At 38.6% G+C, this 16,449-nt stretch overlaps 1 protein-coding gene across 10 annotated transcripts in view; it reads right to left on the bottom strand.

Annotated features, from left to right (window-relative positions):
• Positions 1-503: 503 nt before the first annotated feature.
• The window catches only part of CD47 (CD47 molecule), a 57,470-nt gene continuing 41,524 nt past the window's right edge, over positions 504-16,449 (bottom strand). The window contains exons 4-12 of one of the 10 annotated variants that reach the window (XM_020883623.2): positions 14,757-14,864; positions 11,717-11,809; positions 10,913-11,005; positions 9,593-9,685; positions 7,912-7,956; positions 4,931-4,962; positions 3,305-3,329; positions 2,677-2,709; positions 504-752 (exon numbers count right to left, since the gene is read on the bottom strand). In XM_020883623.2, the coding sequence (XP_020739282.1) occupies positions 748-752; positions 2,677-2,709; positions 3,305-3,329; positions 4,931-4,962; positions 7,912-7,956; positions 9,593-9,685; positions 10,913-11,005; positions 11,717-11,809; positions 14,757-14,864 (527 nt within the window). In that variant the 3' untranslated portion in view covers positions 504-747. Of the gene's footprint in view, positions 753-1,202; positions 1,235-2,676; positions 3,330-4,930; positions 9,686-10,912; positions 11,006-11,716; positions 11,810-14,756; positions 14,865-16,449 lie in introns of all 10 variants that reach the window. The other 9 variants (XM_070454943.1, XR_011483452.1, XM_020883626.2 and 6 more) reach the window with 9 other exon arrangements.

Here is a 16,449-nt window from a genome sequence, read left to right as displayed (position 1 = left end):
AACAACAGGAGGACAAGACAGCATGTAAAGAGTCATGTGAAAAAAAGGAAGAAAACATCCATCAACAAAATTACCCTCGGTCTGGAAAGGGTCTGGTACACTGCATGTTGAGGGGATAACATGTGAGTGGCAACCCCCAAGAATGAAGACCATGATCCTCAGCATATCACACCCCACACAGGCAGCCGACAGGATGTTCCTCAATGAATTTCTAGTCAGTACTTAATATTATGCCCCTGACCCAGAAGTGGCAGACACTACTATGGTTAACACCATAACGGCCAAAGTGGCTGTGCCAAAGTTTGCTAAGGTTTGACGGAAGCCTCTGTTTTCATCGATAGCTCTGGGTAACCAGGGTTGTACCAGGAAATTCTCACCTTGAACCAATTTAAGTTGGTGACCTAGAGTTAAGAGGCCCCAGGATCTGGAAGGCATCATTCTTGGAAGTTGCCCACTCTACTTTTGCCCCTAATTGAATAAAAATAACAACAAAAAACTGGATATCAATTGGGCACACAACACAGATCATAATTCATTTATTAATTAAATTTAAAAATGCTTTGAATAAAAACTTAACGGTAACAATCATTTAAAGGTCAATTATTTACTTTCTCCCATAGATGGAAACCAGTTACTTTTCTTGTTTTCTTCTCCAGGACAATGAATCAAGGCCATGGTGCTTAAACACAAGTGTATTTCTTTCATGTCATACTACTCTCCAAATCAGAGTCCACCACTCCACTTCAGTTACTCTGGAAAATTGAAAAATGAATATATAATTGCTATGCATGTCTATTTTCTATGCCTTAACAAGTTGATGTATTTTAAAAATTGAAAATTGTTTCAGATATATGGTATCTAAAAATAAAGAAAAATTATTTAATCTTAGATTTGCAAAGGTCACAGACATAAACCAGACAATCCATTAGCCTTTTTAGCTGCAGTAAGCAAAAGGCTGATGCCAAATGGAAATGTAAATCAACAAAATCTGATAATCTCTGTTTGCTGGGTTAGCTGAGAACAAGTCAAGAGATGTTGATTTTTCCAAAGCAAAAGACATTGATCCTAGAATAATAAGCTATCACTTTCATTTTAGATTGAAACCATTCATTTAATGTAAGAAAATTAAATATGTGATCAGGCGTTAAGTGAAAGAGGAAATGGGACTTTGGTCCCAAGAGGGCACCTGGTACCTCACTCACCAAAAAGGCAGACACACCACGGGCATTGTGACCTGTCAGTAGGAAGAGCCCACCACACAGACATTTGGAAAAACCCAACAAACTCTGAACGTTAAAATGAGCAAAATTAAGGGAATTCAAAGCTTGCTATAGTTTTCATGTGCTGTGAAAATACAAAATCTGCTGTCTATACAATGGTGCCCAAACAGTCATATCTTAAGGGAAATTAATTAAGGAAGAGGCACTCAAGGCTCTTCTACTGGTTTTCTGAAAATGGGGAAGAGTTTAGTTTCTTCATACAACTACAGAAGAACGACACCACAGTAGGAAAAGGAGAAAAACAGTGAAATTTAAAAAAAAAAAAACCACAAAACCCAACAACAGAACACAAGAATGCAAACACGGACAAACCATGCCACACTTTCAGGTATCAGTTCTTTTTTAAATATCATTTAATGTTCTCCCTCTAATCCTGTTTTTTTAGGAGTGCAGCGGTTAGCAGAGCATGCATTCTTTGTAATAAAGGCTGTGACACAAATTGACAAAAGTGGGATCATTCTGTGACTGCTTTCTGAACACAGTCCCAGCACTGTTTTAAACTTAGCTCACCAAACACAACCAGCATGTTTTTAATCTTACGCAAAAATTAACTGCGCTCAGGGGAATAGAGCCTCTTGAGTTAAAAGCTGCATTTTACTGTAGAGGTGAGCACGTAGGTCACAGACTTTAGAACAGTAAAACTGAAAGCAGACTATTTACATGATCAAGGAATGACTATAAATATCAAAGGTATGAAGAAAGTTCCGATAAAATGAAAACATAATTATTCAAATGTTAACAGAACTCAAATATCAGAATATGCTAAGGTAAAATTAAAACGAATGCTTACAGTACTCAATATCTCATACTTAATTAGCTTTAAGAACTTATAAATATAGGTCTTTGAAACAGTCATTGAAAATTAAAAATTATTAGCCCAGTGTCCCCCTGCAAAAGGCTGGAGTAACTAAACATCTCTCTCTTTTTCAATCCTCTCTCAAAAGGTTAGAACCCAATTCTTGTTTGGAAAAGCAGAGATATTACGTCTCCACGGGCTAAATGCAACAAAATCACCAAACAGGTGCACAAAAGAAACCCTGTCAAGATGATAAAGATTTGGGCCAAATTATCTAAGTGCCTTACAAAGAGCATTTAAAGTTTCAGTCATCAGACACTGCATCTGAAAAATGTTTGTTTATTTTTTAAAGCAGTTATCTCTCTTTGTTATGAGCAATATGACTGGAGAGTCTGATTAGTGATACCCTATAGCTTTTATATTATTAGTTTTGCAACTTGTAACAGAGTAAATAAGTTTTATAAACTGAGAAATGTAGGCCTTTATGATTTGACAGTGTCCCTTAAAAAAAAAAAAACACACTTTCAAGAAGCAATTTTATTTCTTTTCAATGTCCATATTTTTAACCAAGCTATAATTGCAGGTGCATTTTATACTTACCATCATTCATCATCCCTTTTGATTCTTTAAATGCTAAGAATTAGTAACAAGCCAAGCAGTTAGTAAGATTCCACAATTAGAAATCATTTTTAGACAAACAAATATGCAGTAATAGCATGCCAAGTTAATTTTAAGATTACCATTTGATTACAAAAGCCTCCCTGGGGGTCACACCCAGAGGCTCCACAAAGGACACCAAATCATGGGAACAGAGACCTAGGTCTGGGGAGAAGCGAGATACTTCGGTCTCATTCCATGATGACAGCCTATATCTGCCTTAAATTTATGATTAACAATGGAAACGAACTGAGATCCTTCACTACTGGGGGTGTTACATTTCATCTTGGCCAATTAAAAAGGCAAGAGAGTCCCCCCACCCAAAATCACGTGGCTCGAGAGACACAGAACAGGGCATTTTTCTCTCAGAGGAGACAGCACTGCAAAAGCAATACTCTTAATTCTTGATGGATAATCAAGAAAAGAGCGGTTAGGCAATTTAAAAAAAAGGCAAACACCTAGATTCTTCTCAAGGCACAGAGAACACTCTAACTGCTTTGGGGGCTAATTCAATTTATGATGATCTGGTAATAGATCAAGAAGAACACATAAATTTGTAATAACCACATACCATTAAGAGGTTCCTCTACAGCTTTCTGGAAAATATTTAAAATATATTTACATAAAATAGAATTTACTTCATGCTCTTTCATACTATAATTTATATATGCTAACATTTAAACTGTATATAAACAGTGAATCCTACAGCCAAAAGACAAAGTAAGGCAATCAAGGTTAGGAAGACAAAGCTTGCCAAGTTTAGCTAATAGTCTGATAATAACACAATCATTCTCTTAATGCTTTCCGTGCAGAACTTCCCAGCCCACCCTACCTCTCTCTGTGCAAGAAATCCTAACTAAAAAAAAAAAAAAAAAAGAAATCCTAACTACAGCAACACCAACACAGATAGCAACATAATAAACAATACAATTAAGCCAGAGAGGAGAGCAATCATTTTCAAGTCATGCAAATAGAACTTGGTCACAGGAAAGACAAGTGTTAGGACTGAAGGGTCTAATGGTCACATTATCTTTAACAGAGGCACTTTGAAAACTTCGAGCTGTTTGGGACCTATGTAGCTGTGGTACCAATCTTTTCAGAGTGAACACGTGGGGTGAGGCGCACCCCCCACTCCCCTCGCCTCTCCGGAATGTCTGTGGAGGCTTATCAGCTTTACGGGCATGTTTAGTCACCCCTTCCCGCCACAGACAGGACAGTCTCGCTTTTGGCATCTCAGACAGAGCTATTACTAATCCTTAATCCTTTTTAGGAAGATGGATACAATATAGTCCTTTCCAGATCTTATTTCCATAAAGTAGTACCTGTCCCTGTCACCATGATGAAAAAATGGCTTTTTCCATCCCCCACCATTTATCCCCTTCAGTTTACCTCCTAAATTGCTCCTTTTCTTGGAAATTTCTCAGGTAGCTTATGATACAGAAAAACTACAGTGCAATTTGGAGGAAGAATAATGCTTATAAAATGGGGGAAAAAGGGAAATGAATCAATTCAGAACAGCTATTTTTTGGCCACATTTCCATTTATTCTATAGATTATTGTTTTAATGAAATCAATTTAATACGAACTTCTCTCCCTCATTTTTAAGCCTGAACTATCATTCTGTATGTGCACTTCAAATGTGTACAGCAGGTGAGGCAATATGTTGGAACTGGACTCTTCCAGCAGATAATGACCATTATTCATACACACAAACTTTCCAGTTCTGGGCATGAGAAAACAGCACAGTCTTAAGGAATCGTTTATTCTAACCCATTGCTAGTAAATGACCAAGTTTTAAACTAGATCGGATCTATCCATGCAAAGGTCACAAAGTGACTTTGTACGTGTGTGCTAAGTTGCTTCGGTCGTGTCCGACTCTTTGCGACCCTGAGGACTGCAGCCCGCAGGCTCCTCCGTCCATGGGATTCTCCCGGCAAGAATGCAAGAGCGGCTTCTCATGCCCTCTTCCAGGGGACCTTGTGACCCAGGGATCAAACCTGCATCTCTTATGTCTCCTTCATTGGCAGGTGGGTTCTTTACCACCAGCGCCACCTGAGAAACCCCGAGATAACTCCAGTGTTCCCTTAATTTGATGTCATGGTGAAGGGTGAGCCATGGGGTTCAATGTCTCAATTACCATTCCTCAGACTAAACCATCAAGTATCACACCCAATTCATTTAAGAAATTTTAACTTACCTTAGGAGGTTGTATAGTCCTATGATTGGAAGCTGATGACATTAAAAAATAAGAAGATTAATTTAATAAGTGAGAGAAATTAAGGCAATATTATGTTTAATTTTAAGATAAAACATTCAGGGCTAAAACTAAACGTGTCAAAAACTCCAATGAAAGAGTTTGGCTTTGACAGACTAAGGGCAGAACACTCTTAATCATATGCACTGACGGAAAAAAACGATGCAAATAACCCACCCCAATCACATAATAAACACACACACACTCTCATTTGTACATGCCACGGGTCCCTCGAGATCAGTCACTTGTTACACTTCGTGGTGGAAAACAGTCATCTACTCACCCCCGCTGTAGGCTTTGCACCCCTCCCTACGCAACCCAGCTGGACGGGGAACTGCCCACCCTCAGCTCACTGCTGTTGCTCCTGCAGCCCGTAGCCCTTTTTTCTTCTTCCATCTTTCCAGTTTTCAAAGCTCCAGCTAGCTCACAAACTAAGGAAAATATCAGAGCCCTCTGAGTTTAGAGACTTATTTGAGGCCAGCTAGTTTTAGCTACAGTCAAGCCCTTCTCTGTCTGTATTCCTTCTTAGCTTTTCAGGTCACCCTTCACCGCCTCTCAGTGGCTTGGTTAATGAAGATGAAGAAATAAGGGCATGAAGAAAGTGACAAGAGAATGGCTCTCACTGCAAGGGGAAGAAGAGAAACGTTCCTTATAAATACCAAGTGAGAAGGCCCAGGAGCAGCTAAAACTGGTCTTAAATACAGAATCAGAGTCCTACAGACACAAAAGCATCAAGGGGCAACACCCTGTGGATCACTCTGGAGGAAGATGATGCTACTGGATGGTCCATTCCCCTGATCTCTGGACCGGATGATGGCACTGGATTCACTCATGAGCAGACTGAGGCAGGCCCCTAGAACGGCTCTGGTCTCCTGTGCTTCTCTATGCCTCCTCTACCAAGCTTCCAAAGCTGACGGGAAATGGGGGTGAGGCCTGAGCCAAGGGAAGCCCACCTACAGACAAGTCAGAAGCTTGGTAAGACTTGCTCCAAAAAGGGAAAAGGGCAACTGACTGGCCTGCAAAGTTTCTTTCCCACTGGAACCTGGAGAGGAGAAGAAAGAAGATGAGAAAGCTGGTGAAGGGCAAGAAAGGTGAAAAGGAGACGGAACGTAAGCAAGGAGAAGCTCAAAGCTTAGAGCCAAAGGTAAGAAAATAGACCAGTGAGAAGACATGAATAGGCTCAAAAAAACAAAAACAAAACGTTAAGGAGAGGATGAGCTATCTGGCTAGCAGGTAAAGAACCGAAGAGACAGAATGGCAAGAGGGCATCTGCTAACTCTTGCTACTGAGAGGGCCAGCCATGACTCATAGACGTCAGAGATGTGTTGGATTCTTCCAATTCCTAAACCGCGTAGTTGTTCCACTCTCTGTGAGGATCAGCTATGTATCTGTTTTCATGAGATTCCGATCTCTGTTAGTGCCATGTGTGGTTTTAAAGTAAATCTCTTTTACTGGAGGCATTTGAAAGTGGTTTGGTCCTTGAGACCAAACAAGAAGAGATCTCTTTTTAAAGTATTATGGAATAAAATGTGTTGGGAATATGGGTAATCACAATTAGCAACCTCTGAAATAAACCAAGCAGAATTATAGAACTTTATTTGGGACAATCATGGTAGTTAAATGTATATACAACTTACTTCAACTAAACCATGCCCCACGTCTATGTTCTATCAAGGAAAAGAGAACTTAACAGCCACGTAATATAAAGGGTCAGAAGTAAGATTTTAAAGGTATATTTTTGAGCTCATAAATTGTTATAATTAGTATTAAGAACTGCCAAGCCACTCTCTTAACAGTCTTAAAAACGTGGGAAGAAGTTTCTGAGTTCTAATTCTCAGGTCCAAGGAGCATCACATTTGGCTAGCCCATTCTGAAACAAAGAGCTCTATAAAGAACACTGATTCAAAGGGCAGCAGTCAGCTGTGATCCCTCTAATATAAGACCAAACAACGCAGAAGTGAATTTCGCTTGAGTTAATCCTCTCTAATAGGCATATGACCTATGTGACTAAAGAATGATTGTGATTTGTCTGCTGTTGCTATGGGCCTAAGGCATGACAGCCATGTATGTATGTATATATGTGAGTGTGTGTGTGTATAAATCACAAGCCTTAAGCATTTCATGTAAGCTCATTTGCAATGCTTCTTCTCTATCAAAAACACTTGACACAAGAAGTAAATATATTTCCAGGTTTTGGATTTTCAGGAACAACTTTATCTTTTGATACCAGATTCACCTCTCATCAATGATGGGCAAGAAAATGTCACTGAATTTTACATATCTATTCTGTGTCTTTCTAAAATATGTGAGATGTGGTCAATATGGTTCCTGACTGCTAGGAGGTTGATTTGTATCAAAACATGACTATATTCCCTTATACAGAACTAAACATTAACGGCTTAAGAAAATTAACAAGTAATGACCCTTATTAAGAATGAACATAAGAACCCTACATAGGTAATACACCCAACTTCACTGAGTTTAGTTAGTTCTTTTTAATCTTCTATATTTTCTCATATTGTTATTGTTCTCAACCCTTATTTCATTTTATGAAACAAATGTTTCAGTATAAACTCCAACACAGTTAAAAAATAACATAGAAAATGAAATTTAAAGTCCTACTCTTTAAGTAATATTTAAGGCTACAAATTTAAATTGGAAAATAATGAAAGTTTAATCTCTCACGGGGACATAAAGAGCTTGGATTTAAAAGTCAAGACATTCTTTAGACTTGTCCAAAATAGAGCATCAACAACAAGTAAAAGTTACACTGAAAGCATTTACAATTTTTACTTCCTGATACAAATGCTCAAATTTGCAACCTTAAATGTTATATAAACTCATATTTACATATTCAGTTATATATGAAAAACACATCAACTTTTCTAGTCTACCACATTATCTAAAGAGCTACTTTCCTGTACCTTTTCTCTTCTTGACCTTCAACTGACCAAAGGCATTTCTCTGAACTGTGGTATCAGACAAGTTGATTTGAAAAGTTAATTTAGAAAAGTCTCAAAATGTAAATAAAACCTAACTTAATTCTTCACTTACATATACTTACAAAACTACCATAAAGGAAAAAACAGTTTGAGGAACTTCCTAGGAATTCAGTTTCACTTTGAACTTAATGTGAGAATAATATGTTTGTAATGATAATGGTTTCACAGGCTTCTCAGGGGTGTGGTGTGAAAAGGGGGAGAGAGCAATGTCAAGTGGGTGGCAGCTAGAAGATGCGTATTTCCATTGAGTCAGCATCTCCAGACCTGCTGGTCGTCAGACAGGGAAGGCAAGGAGGAGCATGGAATAAAAGGAAGAGAAATCCAGATAATGAGGGGGAAAAAAGAACAGAGAGCTGACCACCAGTCAAAGACACCTAATACTAGGTCAGCTGCATGAGCACTGCAGGTCACATACTGTTCTTAAGTATTAATAGGGAGTAACATCATTAGCAGAGTCATCTTCAAGAACCAGACAAATGGTGATTAAAAGACTCAACAAAAATAGAATCCGTATCAACATTCATAATGTGATGCTCATGATGGCTACCAAATGGATGCCATTCTGCTGTAGAAGTCTTGTGTTTTATGGTTTGAACTAAGAAAATGGCATTAAGGAAACAACTCTGACTTATGAATACATAAAGATAGGGAAATTTTAGTTAAGTATTTTAACTGTTTAATAAGCATTAATTAAAGGGGGGGAAACATGTAACAGAAATGAATTCAGTGACTAGTCAGTGAAAGTTGAAGTTCATAAATAAAGGCAAAATTTCTTTGAAAGTACTATTCAAGTCATGTGGGAAATTATTTGACTATAACAATTCAAATTTATGTTAATTTTTAGAAACATACAGAGTTTACCTAAAGCAAAGCAAAGAAGTGATGTTTTTGCTCCATTAATTTCTAACTTTTGATTTCTTGACAAATGTTTAAGATTTGCCTTAAAAAACAGAAATCTTTTATTTAAAGCAAAAAGTGAAAGTGAAGTCGCTCAGTCATGTCTGACTCTTTGCGACCCCATGGACTGTAGCCTGCACCAGGCTTCTCCATCCATGGGATTTTCCAGGCAAGAGTACTGGAGTGGGTTGCCACTTCCTTCTCCAGGGAATCTTCCTGACTCAGGGATCGAACCCAGGTCTTCTACCTTGCAGGCAGAAGCTTTGCTCTCTGACCCACCAAGGAAGCTTAAAGGGAGACTAATATAAACCAGGGACTTTCCCAGTGGCCCAGTGGTAAAGGACCCGCCTGCCAATGCAGGAGACACAGGTTCGATCCCTGGGTCAGGAAGAGCCCCTGGAAAAGGAAATGAAAACCCACTCCAATATTCTTGCCTGGAGAATGCCCATGCATAGAAGAACCTGGAGGGCTGCGGTCCACAAGGTCACAAAGAGTTGGACACAACCGAATGACTGAGCACAAGACATAGCACAAATGATTTCAAATTAACTATTTAAAAAATACAGCAGCATTCGCTGTGTTTTCTCATTTTAGGAATTAATCATGCATTTCTTTGGTCCTAGACAGTAAGAATCAACCAGAAGCATTATCCAGACTAGATATTGGAAATTCCCGGCATAGGCTAACAAAAATAAGGCTGACTTACCAACACATTTCATATAAACTAATCCAAGTAATTCTGCTAGAGCTATAATACCCAAACCTGAAATCAGAAGAGGACCATGCACTGGGACACATTCTGTAAAAACAAATGAAGTTCTATATTAGAAATTCATACGAAATAATTGATTTTTTAAAAGAACTAGCAATGACAGTAATAATATTGAGTTTTAAGAAGTTAATCTTTTATTAAGAAACAAAAATTATCTACATTTGTTCATCACTATTAAGTCAGTAAATGAAATGACTTCAAATTATTAAAAGAAAAAATCCTTTGTCTGTATAATATGTACCTTATCACATCAAGACTAATGGGAAATAGTGTGTAAAGCCTAAGGCCCCAACCCACTGGATGGAGCCTAGTTATTTGAAAAGTTCTCTCACAGATAGAGGCAGAGCAGTCTGGCTGCTGAAAGAATCGACCCACAAGCCATACACAGACAGTAGACTCATGGAGATGTGGAAAGTCGTGTGCAGGGAGCACACGACATTAAACGCTGGCAAGGATGTGGAGCCACAGGAGCTTTCATCCATTGCTGGTGGTAATGCAAAATGGTATAGCCAGCTTCGAAGACAGTGTGGCAGTTTGCTGAAAAACTAAATATGTTCTTAACATACAACCCAACAACGGCACTCCACCGGAGTTGAAACTTATGTCCACACAAAGACCTGTGTGTGGATGTTTAGAGCAACTTTATTCTTAATTGCCCCAAACTGGATGCAACCAAGATGTCCTTCAATAAGTGAATGGATAAACAAACTGTAGGATGCAATATAATGGAATGTTATTCAGTGCTGAAAAGAAATGAGCTATCAAACCACAAAAAGACAGAGAAATCTTAAATGAATATTACTAAGTAAAAGAAGCTAATTTGAAAAGACAACATACTATGGACACATTAAAAACACTGGTGGCTGCTAGGGTAATTTTTAGGGCAGTGAAACTTAATTGAATGATATAACATCTATGACTATGATGCATATCATTACACATATGTCAAAACCATAGCATATACAAGACTAAGAATGAACCCTCATGTAAACTATGCATTTGGGGTGATAAGACGCCAGTGTTGGTTCAATGACTATGACGCATTTACCACTCTGGTGGGGGATGTTGATAGTGGAAGAGGTTGCTATCGGGGTATGTGGGAACTCAGTGCTTTCTACTCAAGTTTGCTCTGAACCTGAAGCTACGCTAAAAAAATGAAGTCTAAGAATAAAAGAAAGAAGAAAAAGAAAGAGGACTCCATCCAAGAGAAAGCCCTACTGAGACAAAGGGAGACCAGACGGCCGGGACTCTTACCTGAGACACAGAGGCTGAATCCGACCACAGACAGCACATAGCCCAGTATCTGAAGGATCAGTATGCTGATGGTGATGGAGGACATCCCCATAGCTGGGGGAGCAAAAGTGGGTTCAGAGTATTTAAAAAGCAAGCACTCCTACTTGTATTTTGTGCAATCAAGAATAATAGCCTGTGACCAAAGACTACCTCTGGGGTTCCTGTCCGATGGTAAATTCTTTCCCAGCGACCTATCTTCTATGTCTAGATCTGTAAATTTATAACAAATCAATACTTTCCCAATGTATAGCAAGCCAGAGATAGACTCTAAGGCTGAGAGTCACATGGGTAACTAGAAAAAAATAGATTCTAACATTAACAAAAATGTTAAGTGATTTACTCCTAAAATGCAGTGAAAATGACACCAATTACAGGTTGGATATCTACATGTTAAGATTTGCCATAACTAAAAAAAAAAGCTACTCTTTCTTATTTATAATTCTATTTTCTAGAACTAGTTAAAACCGGAAAGAAAAATACAATGATAATCATTAGGAAATTATATAGCATAACCTTAAAAATACACTGATATCAAATATACATAAAAATAATTTTTTACAAGATAACTGAATGCCTTGAAAACCCAAGCCAACTTTAATATAATTCCATATGGATAAAATATCACTAAGAATAGCCTGGGAAATCTTTTAACAAAGCAACTTCTATTGAGTTGTTAAAAAAATCATATAACAATATTTTAACCAAAAATGCTGTTCTTTAAATGAAAAAGGTGGGCAAAATCATTCCATCACAATAAATACTCACCTATCATAAACACACAGTAATGAAGTAATATTAATATTACTGTAGGAAGTACAATTAAACCGAGTCCTGAAGCATTCTTTGTTGAATATTCACCTGTTAATAATTAAACATAATAGTTAATATTTTCCTACAAACCTCCTACTCTTACAAAACATTACTTAATGTATTAAATGTATTAATCTCTATACCACCCTTACAAACTACAAAAGGTTTAAAAATATTTCCCCCAAAACTTCACACAAAATAAATGACTGTTTTTATTATTCTAGACCAAATTTAAGACATGTAAATATTGATTCATAAGTCTGATGATGTCAAATCTTGAGTTGGTTCTGCCTGCTTCTTAACTACTTCTCATTATTCCAATGAGAAACTCGGATCTCTTACCATTCCCTTCACTTGCTATACTCAACCTGTCCCAAAGTCAAAGCAATTGTTCTTTAAGTTGTCTTCTGAATTACTCTCCTTCCTCCCCCTGTCAAAGTAGCGCTCAAAATTCTACAAGTCAGGCTTTAACAGTACGTGAACCATGAACTTTCAGATGTTTAAGCTGGATTTAGAAAAGGCAGAGGAACCAGAGATCAAATTGCCAACATCTGTTGGATCATTGAAAAAGCAAGACAGTTCCAGAAAAACATCTACTTCTCCTTCAGTGATTACACCAAAGCCTTTGACTGTGTGAATCACAATAAACTGTGGAAAATTCTTCAAGAAATGGGAACACCAGACCATCTGACCTGGCTCCGGAGAAATCTGTATGTAGATCAAGGAGCAACAGTTAGAACTGGACATGGAACAACAGCCTGGTTCCAAATTGGGAAAAGATTACATCAAGGCTAAATATTGTCATCCTGATTATTCAACTTATAGGCAGAGTTCAGTTCAGTCGCTCAGTCATGTCGGACTCTTTGCAACCTCATGTACCATAGCATACCAGGCCTCCCTGTCCATCACCAACTCCCAGAGTCCACCCAAACCCAGGTCCACTGAGTTGGTGATGCCATCCAGTCATCTCATCCTCTGTCGTCCCCTTCTCCTCCTGCCCTCAATCTTTCCCAGCATCAGAGTCTTTTCAAATGAGTCAGCTCTTCACATCAGGTGGCCAAAGTATTGGAGTTTCAGCTTCAACATCAGTCCTTCCAATGAACACCCAGGACTGATCTCCTTTAGGATGGACTGGCTGGATCTCCTTGCAGTCCAAGGGACTCTCAAGAGTCTTCTCCAACACCACAGTTCAAAAGTGTCAATTCCTCGGCGCTCAGCTTTCTTTATAGTCCAACTCTCACATCCATACATAACCACTGGAAAAACCATAGCCTTGACTAGACGGACCTTTGTCAGCAAAGTAACATCTCTGCTCTTTAATATGCTGTCTAGGTTGGTCATAACTTTCCTTCCAAGGAGTAAGCATCTTTTAATTTCATGGCTGCAGTTACCATCTGCAGGGATTTTGAAGCCCAGAAAAATAAAGTTTCTCAGTGTTTCCACTGTTTCCCCATCTATTTCCCATGAAGCGATGGGACTGGATGCCATGATCTTAGTTTTCTGAATGCTGAGTTTTAAGCCAACTTTTTCACTCTCCTTTTTCACTTTCAAGAATCTCTTTAGTTCTTCGCTTTTTGCCATAAGGGTGGTGTCATCTGCACATCTGAGGTGATTGATATTTCTCCCGGCAATCTAGATTCCAGCCTGTGCTTCCTCCAGCCCAGCATTTCTCATGATGGACTCTGCATATAAGTTAAATAAGCAGGGTGACAATATACAGACTTGATGTACTCCAATTCCTATTTGGAAACAGTCTGTTGGGCCATGTCCAGTTCTAATTGTTGCTTCTTGACCTGCATACAGGTTTCTCAAGAGGCAGGTCTGGTTGTCTGGTATTCCCATCTCTTGAAGAATTTTCCACAGTTTACTGTGATCCACACAGTCAAAGGCTTTGGCATTGTCAATAAAACAGAAATAGATGTTTTTCTGGAACTCTCTTGCTATTTCGATGATCCAGCAGATGTTGGCAATTTGATCTCTGGTTCCTCTGCCTTTTCTAAAACCAGCTTGAACATCTGGAAGTTCACGGTTCACATATTGCTGAAGCCTGGCTTGGGGAATTTTGAGCATTACTTTACTAGGGTGTGAGATGAGTGCAATTGTGTGGTAGTTTGAGCATTCTTTGGCATTGCCTTTCTTTGGGACTAGAATGAAAACTGACCTTTTCCAGTCCTGTGGCCACTGCTGAGTTTCCTAGTCTTTACTACCGTCCCCTGTCTTTTCTAACTCCAAATGCAAACAGCTACCAAATTGATATTCTTAAACATTATGCCTATACTGTATTCTGCTCAAAAAACCAGGCTTCCTCCAGTTTGCACTTGTGAGTCCCAGCATGTCTCTACTGCTCACTCATGTGCTGCAGACCCTTCCCCCATCTCACACTGCGTCCTTCATGGGCAACTGCAAACTCAGACCCATCTGGGTCCCCACATTCATTCCTCCTTCCAAGTCGGGCTGATGAAGTGGGTCTCTGCAGCGGCCTGATGGCTGTTCTAAAGGGATGTCCACCTCCCAGATATCCCACTCTGTCACTATGAACTTATACAGTAAAATACACGATGAAGTTAAGGGTCTGAGAGAAGGGCTGTCTCCTGGATTTCGCAGGTGGGCCCTGAGTCCAGTGACAGGTAGCTTTGTAACAGAGAAGCGCAGGAAATTAAGTAGAGACACAGAGGGGAGGAAACCGCGTGACCACGCAGGACGCTGGGAGCTTCGCCACCACAAGCCAGAGAGACGCACAGACGGCCAGCAAACAGCAGCAGCTACGAGAGCATGGAGTGGATTCTCCCCTGGAGTGTCGGGAGGGTGTAAGGCCCTGGTCACACCTTCATTTCAGATTTATGACCTCAGAACGGTGAGAGAACTTCTATGGTCTGAAGATACCCAGTGTGTGGTAGTTTGCTAACCACAGCCCTAGGAAACTAACATGCCCCTCTCCAGAAACGTCCTCAAGCTTACCAATCCCTGCTTCCCTCACAGTAACTGTGTATCTTACCTGGGATTAAAAGAAAGGCTCCAACAGTGACGAGGATGGTGAGCAGTAGTCCAGCAACTAACAGAAAAATGGCTTTCTCCTTCGTGTAATTGGATTTATATTTAAGTGCTTAAAAAAAAACACAAAGAATTACATGAACTCAATCACAAGAAATAAAGACATTTATGTAACTGACAAGGTGCAAAGATTAAACTGGTAACTTGCTATAATTGAATAACCTTTGAATAACAAAACTCCACATCATGTCAAGCCACCTCAAATCTCTTTCATAATGAGTCAATGGTTAAATGGTATCATGGCAATATAAATATGGACGCTGACTTTATAGGTGATACTTTATTCCCCTAAGATGAAGTTATATATACCAGGCTTTCTCAATCATAGCATTATTAATATTTGAGGTCAGTAAGTTGCTGCCGTTAGGCACTGCTCCACACACAACAGAATGTTTAGGACCACCCCTGACCTCTGCACACCTCATACCAGTAATAACCCCCAAACTGTGTCAGTTAAGAATATCTCCAGACATTGTTCCCTGAGGAACAGAACTGCTGTGTTCATTTATGACTAACAGACACACTGCTGAGGAGAAATAACTGGCTAATCAGTTTTATTGAGAAAAAGGGAAATTTGTAATACCTTATATAAAATTAGTAGAACATCCAGAAATCCAGATATTTTGTTTTGAAAAAGTATACATTGGACAAATCACACCCTCTTGAAATCCTGAGGTGGGGGCAAGTGCTTACATTGTTCAATTAAAATAATTTCATACAAATAAACTTTGTATGAAAAGTTTTATTTATTAAAACTTTGTATGAAAAGTTTTATTTATTAAAACTCCACAGGTTTTAATATATATGTTACACTTCTGATGCTAACTCTGTGGTCAAGAATTCAGCTTCCGTAAAAGAATGATGTAATGCATAAACCTAAAAATGTTATTTTTTTTATCATGTATTTACCCTTCTAGTTTTGTTTCAGTTAAAATTAATGTTTTACCAAGAAAGTTGCTAAAAGATACACTGACTATCAGAAAGAAAGAGTGTGTGATTGAAATTCAGCTATTTCATCCATGCATGATTCTCTCCATGTTATTTACCAACGGGCAGTTGTCTTGAGGAGAATTTTTTCAATAATTTTATATTTAGCTTTTAATTTTCATCTAGTAAAATGACAGATAAATTACAGTAAGAAGAACTAATAAACTCCAATATGAACATGATAAAATCTATGTTTAAGGTATTATAACCTAGAAGTAGACTATAACCTATAGCTAAGCATTTAAAAGGTACTTAAAATCTCTACTCATACTTTAGACTGTAACCTCAACTTTGTCCTCTTTAGGGGGATGGAGGGCTAACCGTAATTAATCCTGAAGCTGAAAAGTGAAATTTACATTAATCAGAAAAAAGTAAGAAACGATAAGCTTGCCAAGCCTTCATTCAATCTATCCAGCCTTGGAACTTATGTGACTATGACTCAGTCATGTCCCTGCCTTCTTATAAGGCACAGATTTTTCCCTATAAGCCTACTTTCTAGTCTCAAACCCTGGCTATGATGATAAAAATTCAGTGCATATGTTACAAAAGGCACAGATAAAGACAGAATAAGAAATCTTCTCTTTTTGAATTTTTTTTCAAAATTTACTTTTAATTGGAGGATAAATGCTCTACAATATTGGACATACGGC

Source organism: Odocoileus virginianus, chromosome 25 (assembly GCF_023699985.2).
Source record: "Odocoileus virginianus isolate 20LAN1187 ecotype Illinois chromosome 25, Ovbor_1.2, whole genome shotgun sequence".
Taxonomy (NCBI): Eukaryota; Metazoa; Chordata; class Mammalia; order Artiodactyla; family Cervidae; genus Odocoileus; species Odocoileus virginianus.
Note: the sequence above shows the minus strand (reverse complement) of the source record. Positions and strands in the feature narration are given on the sequence as shown.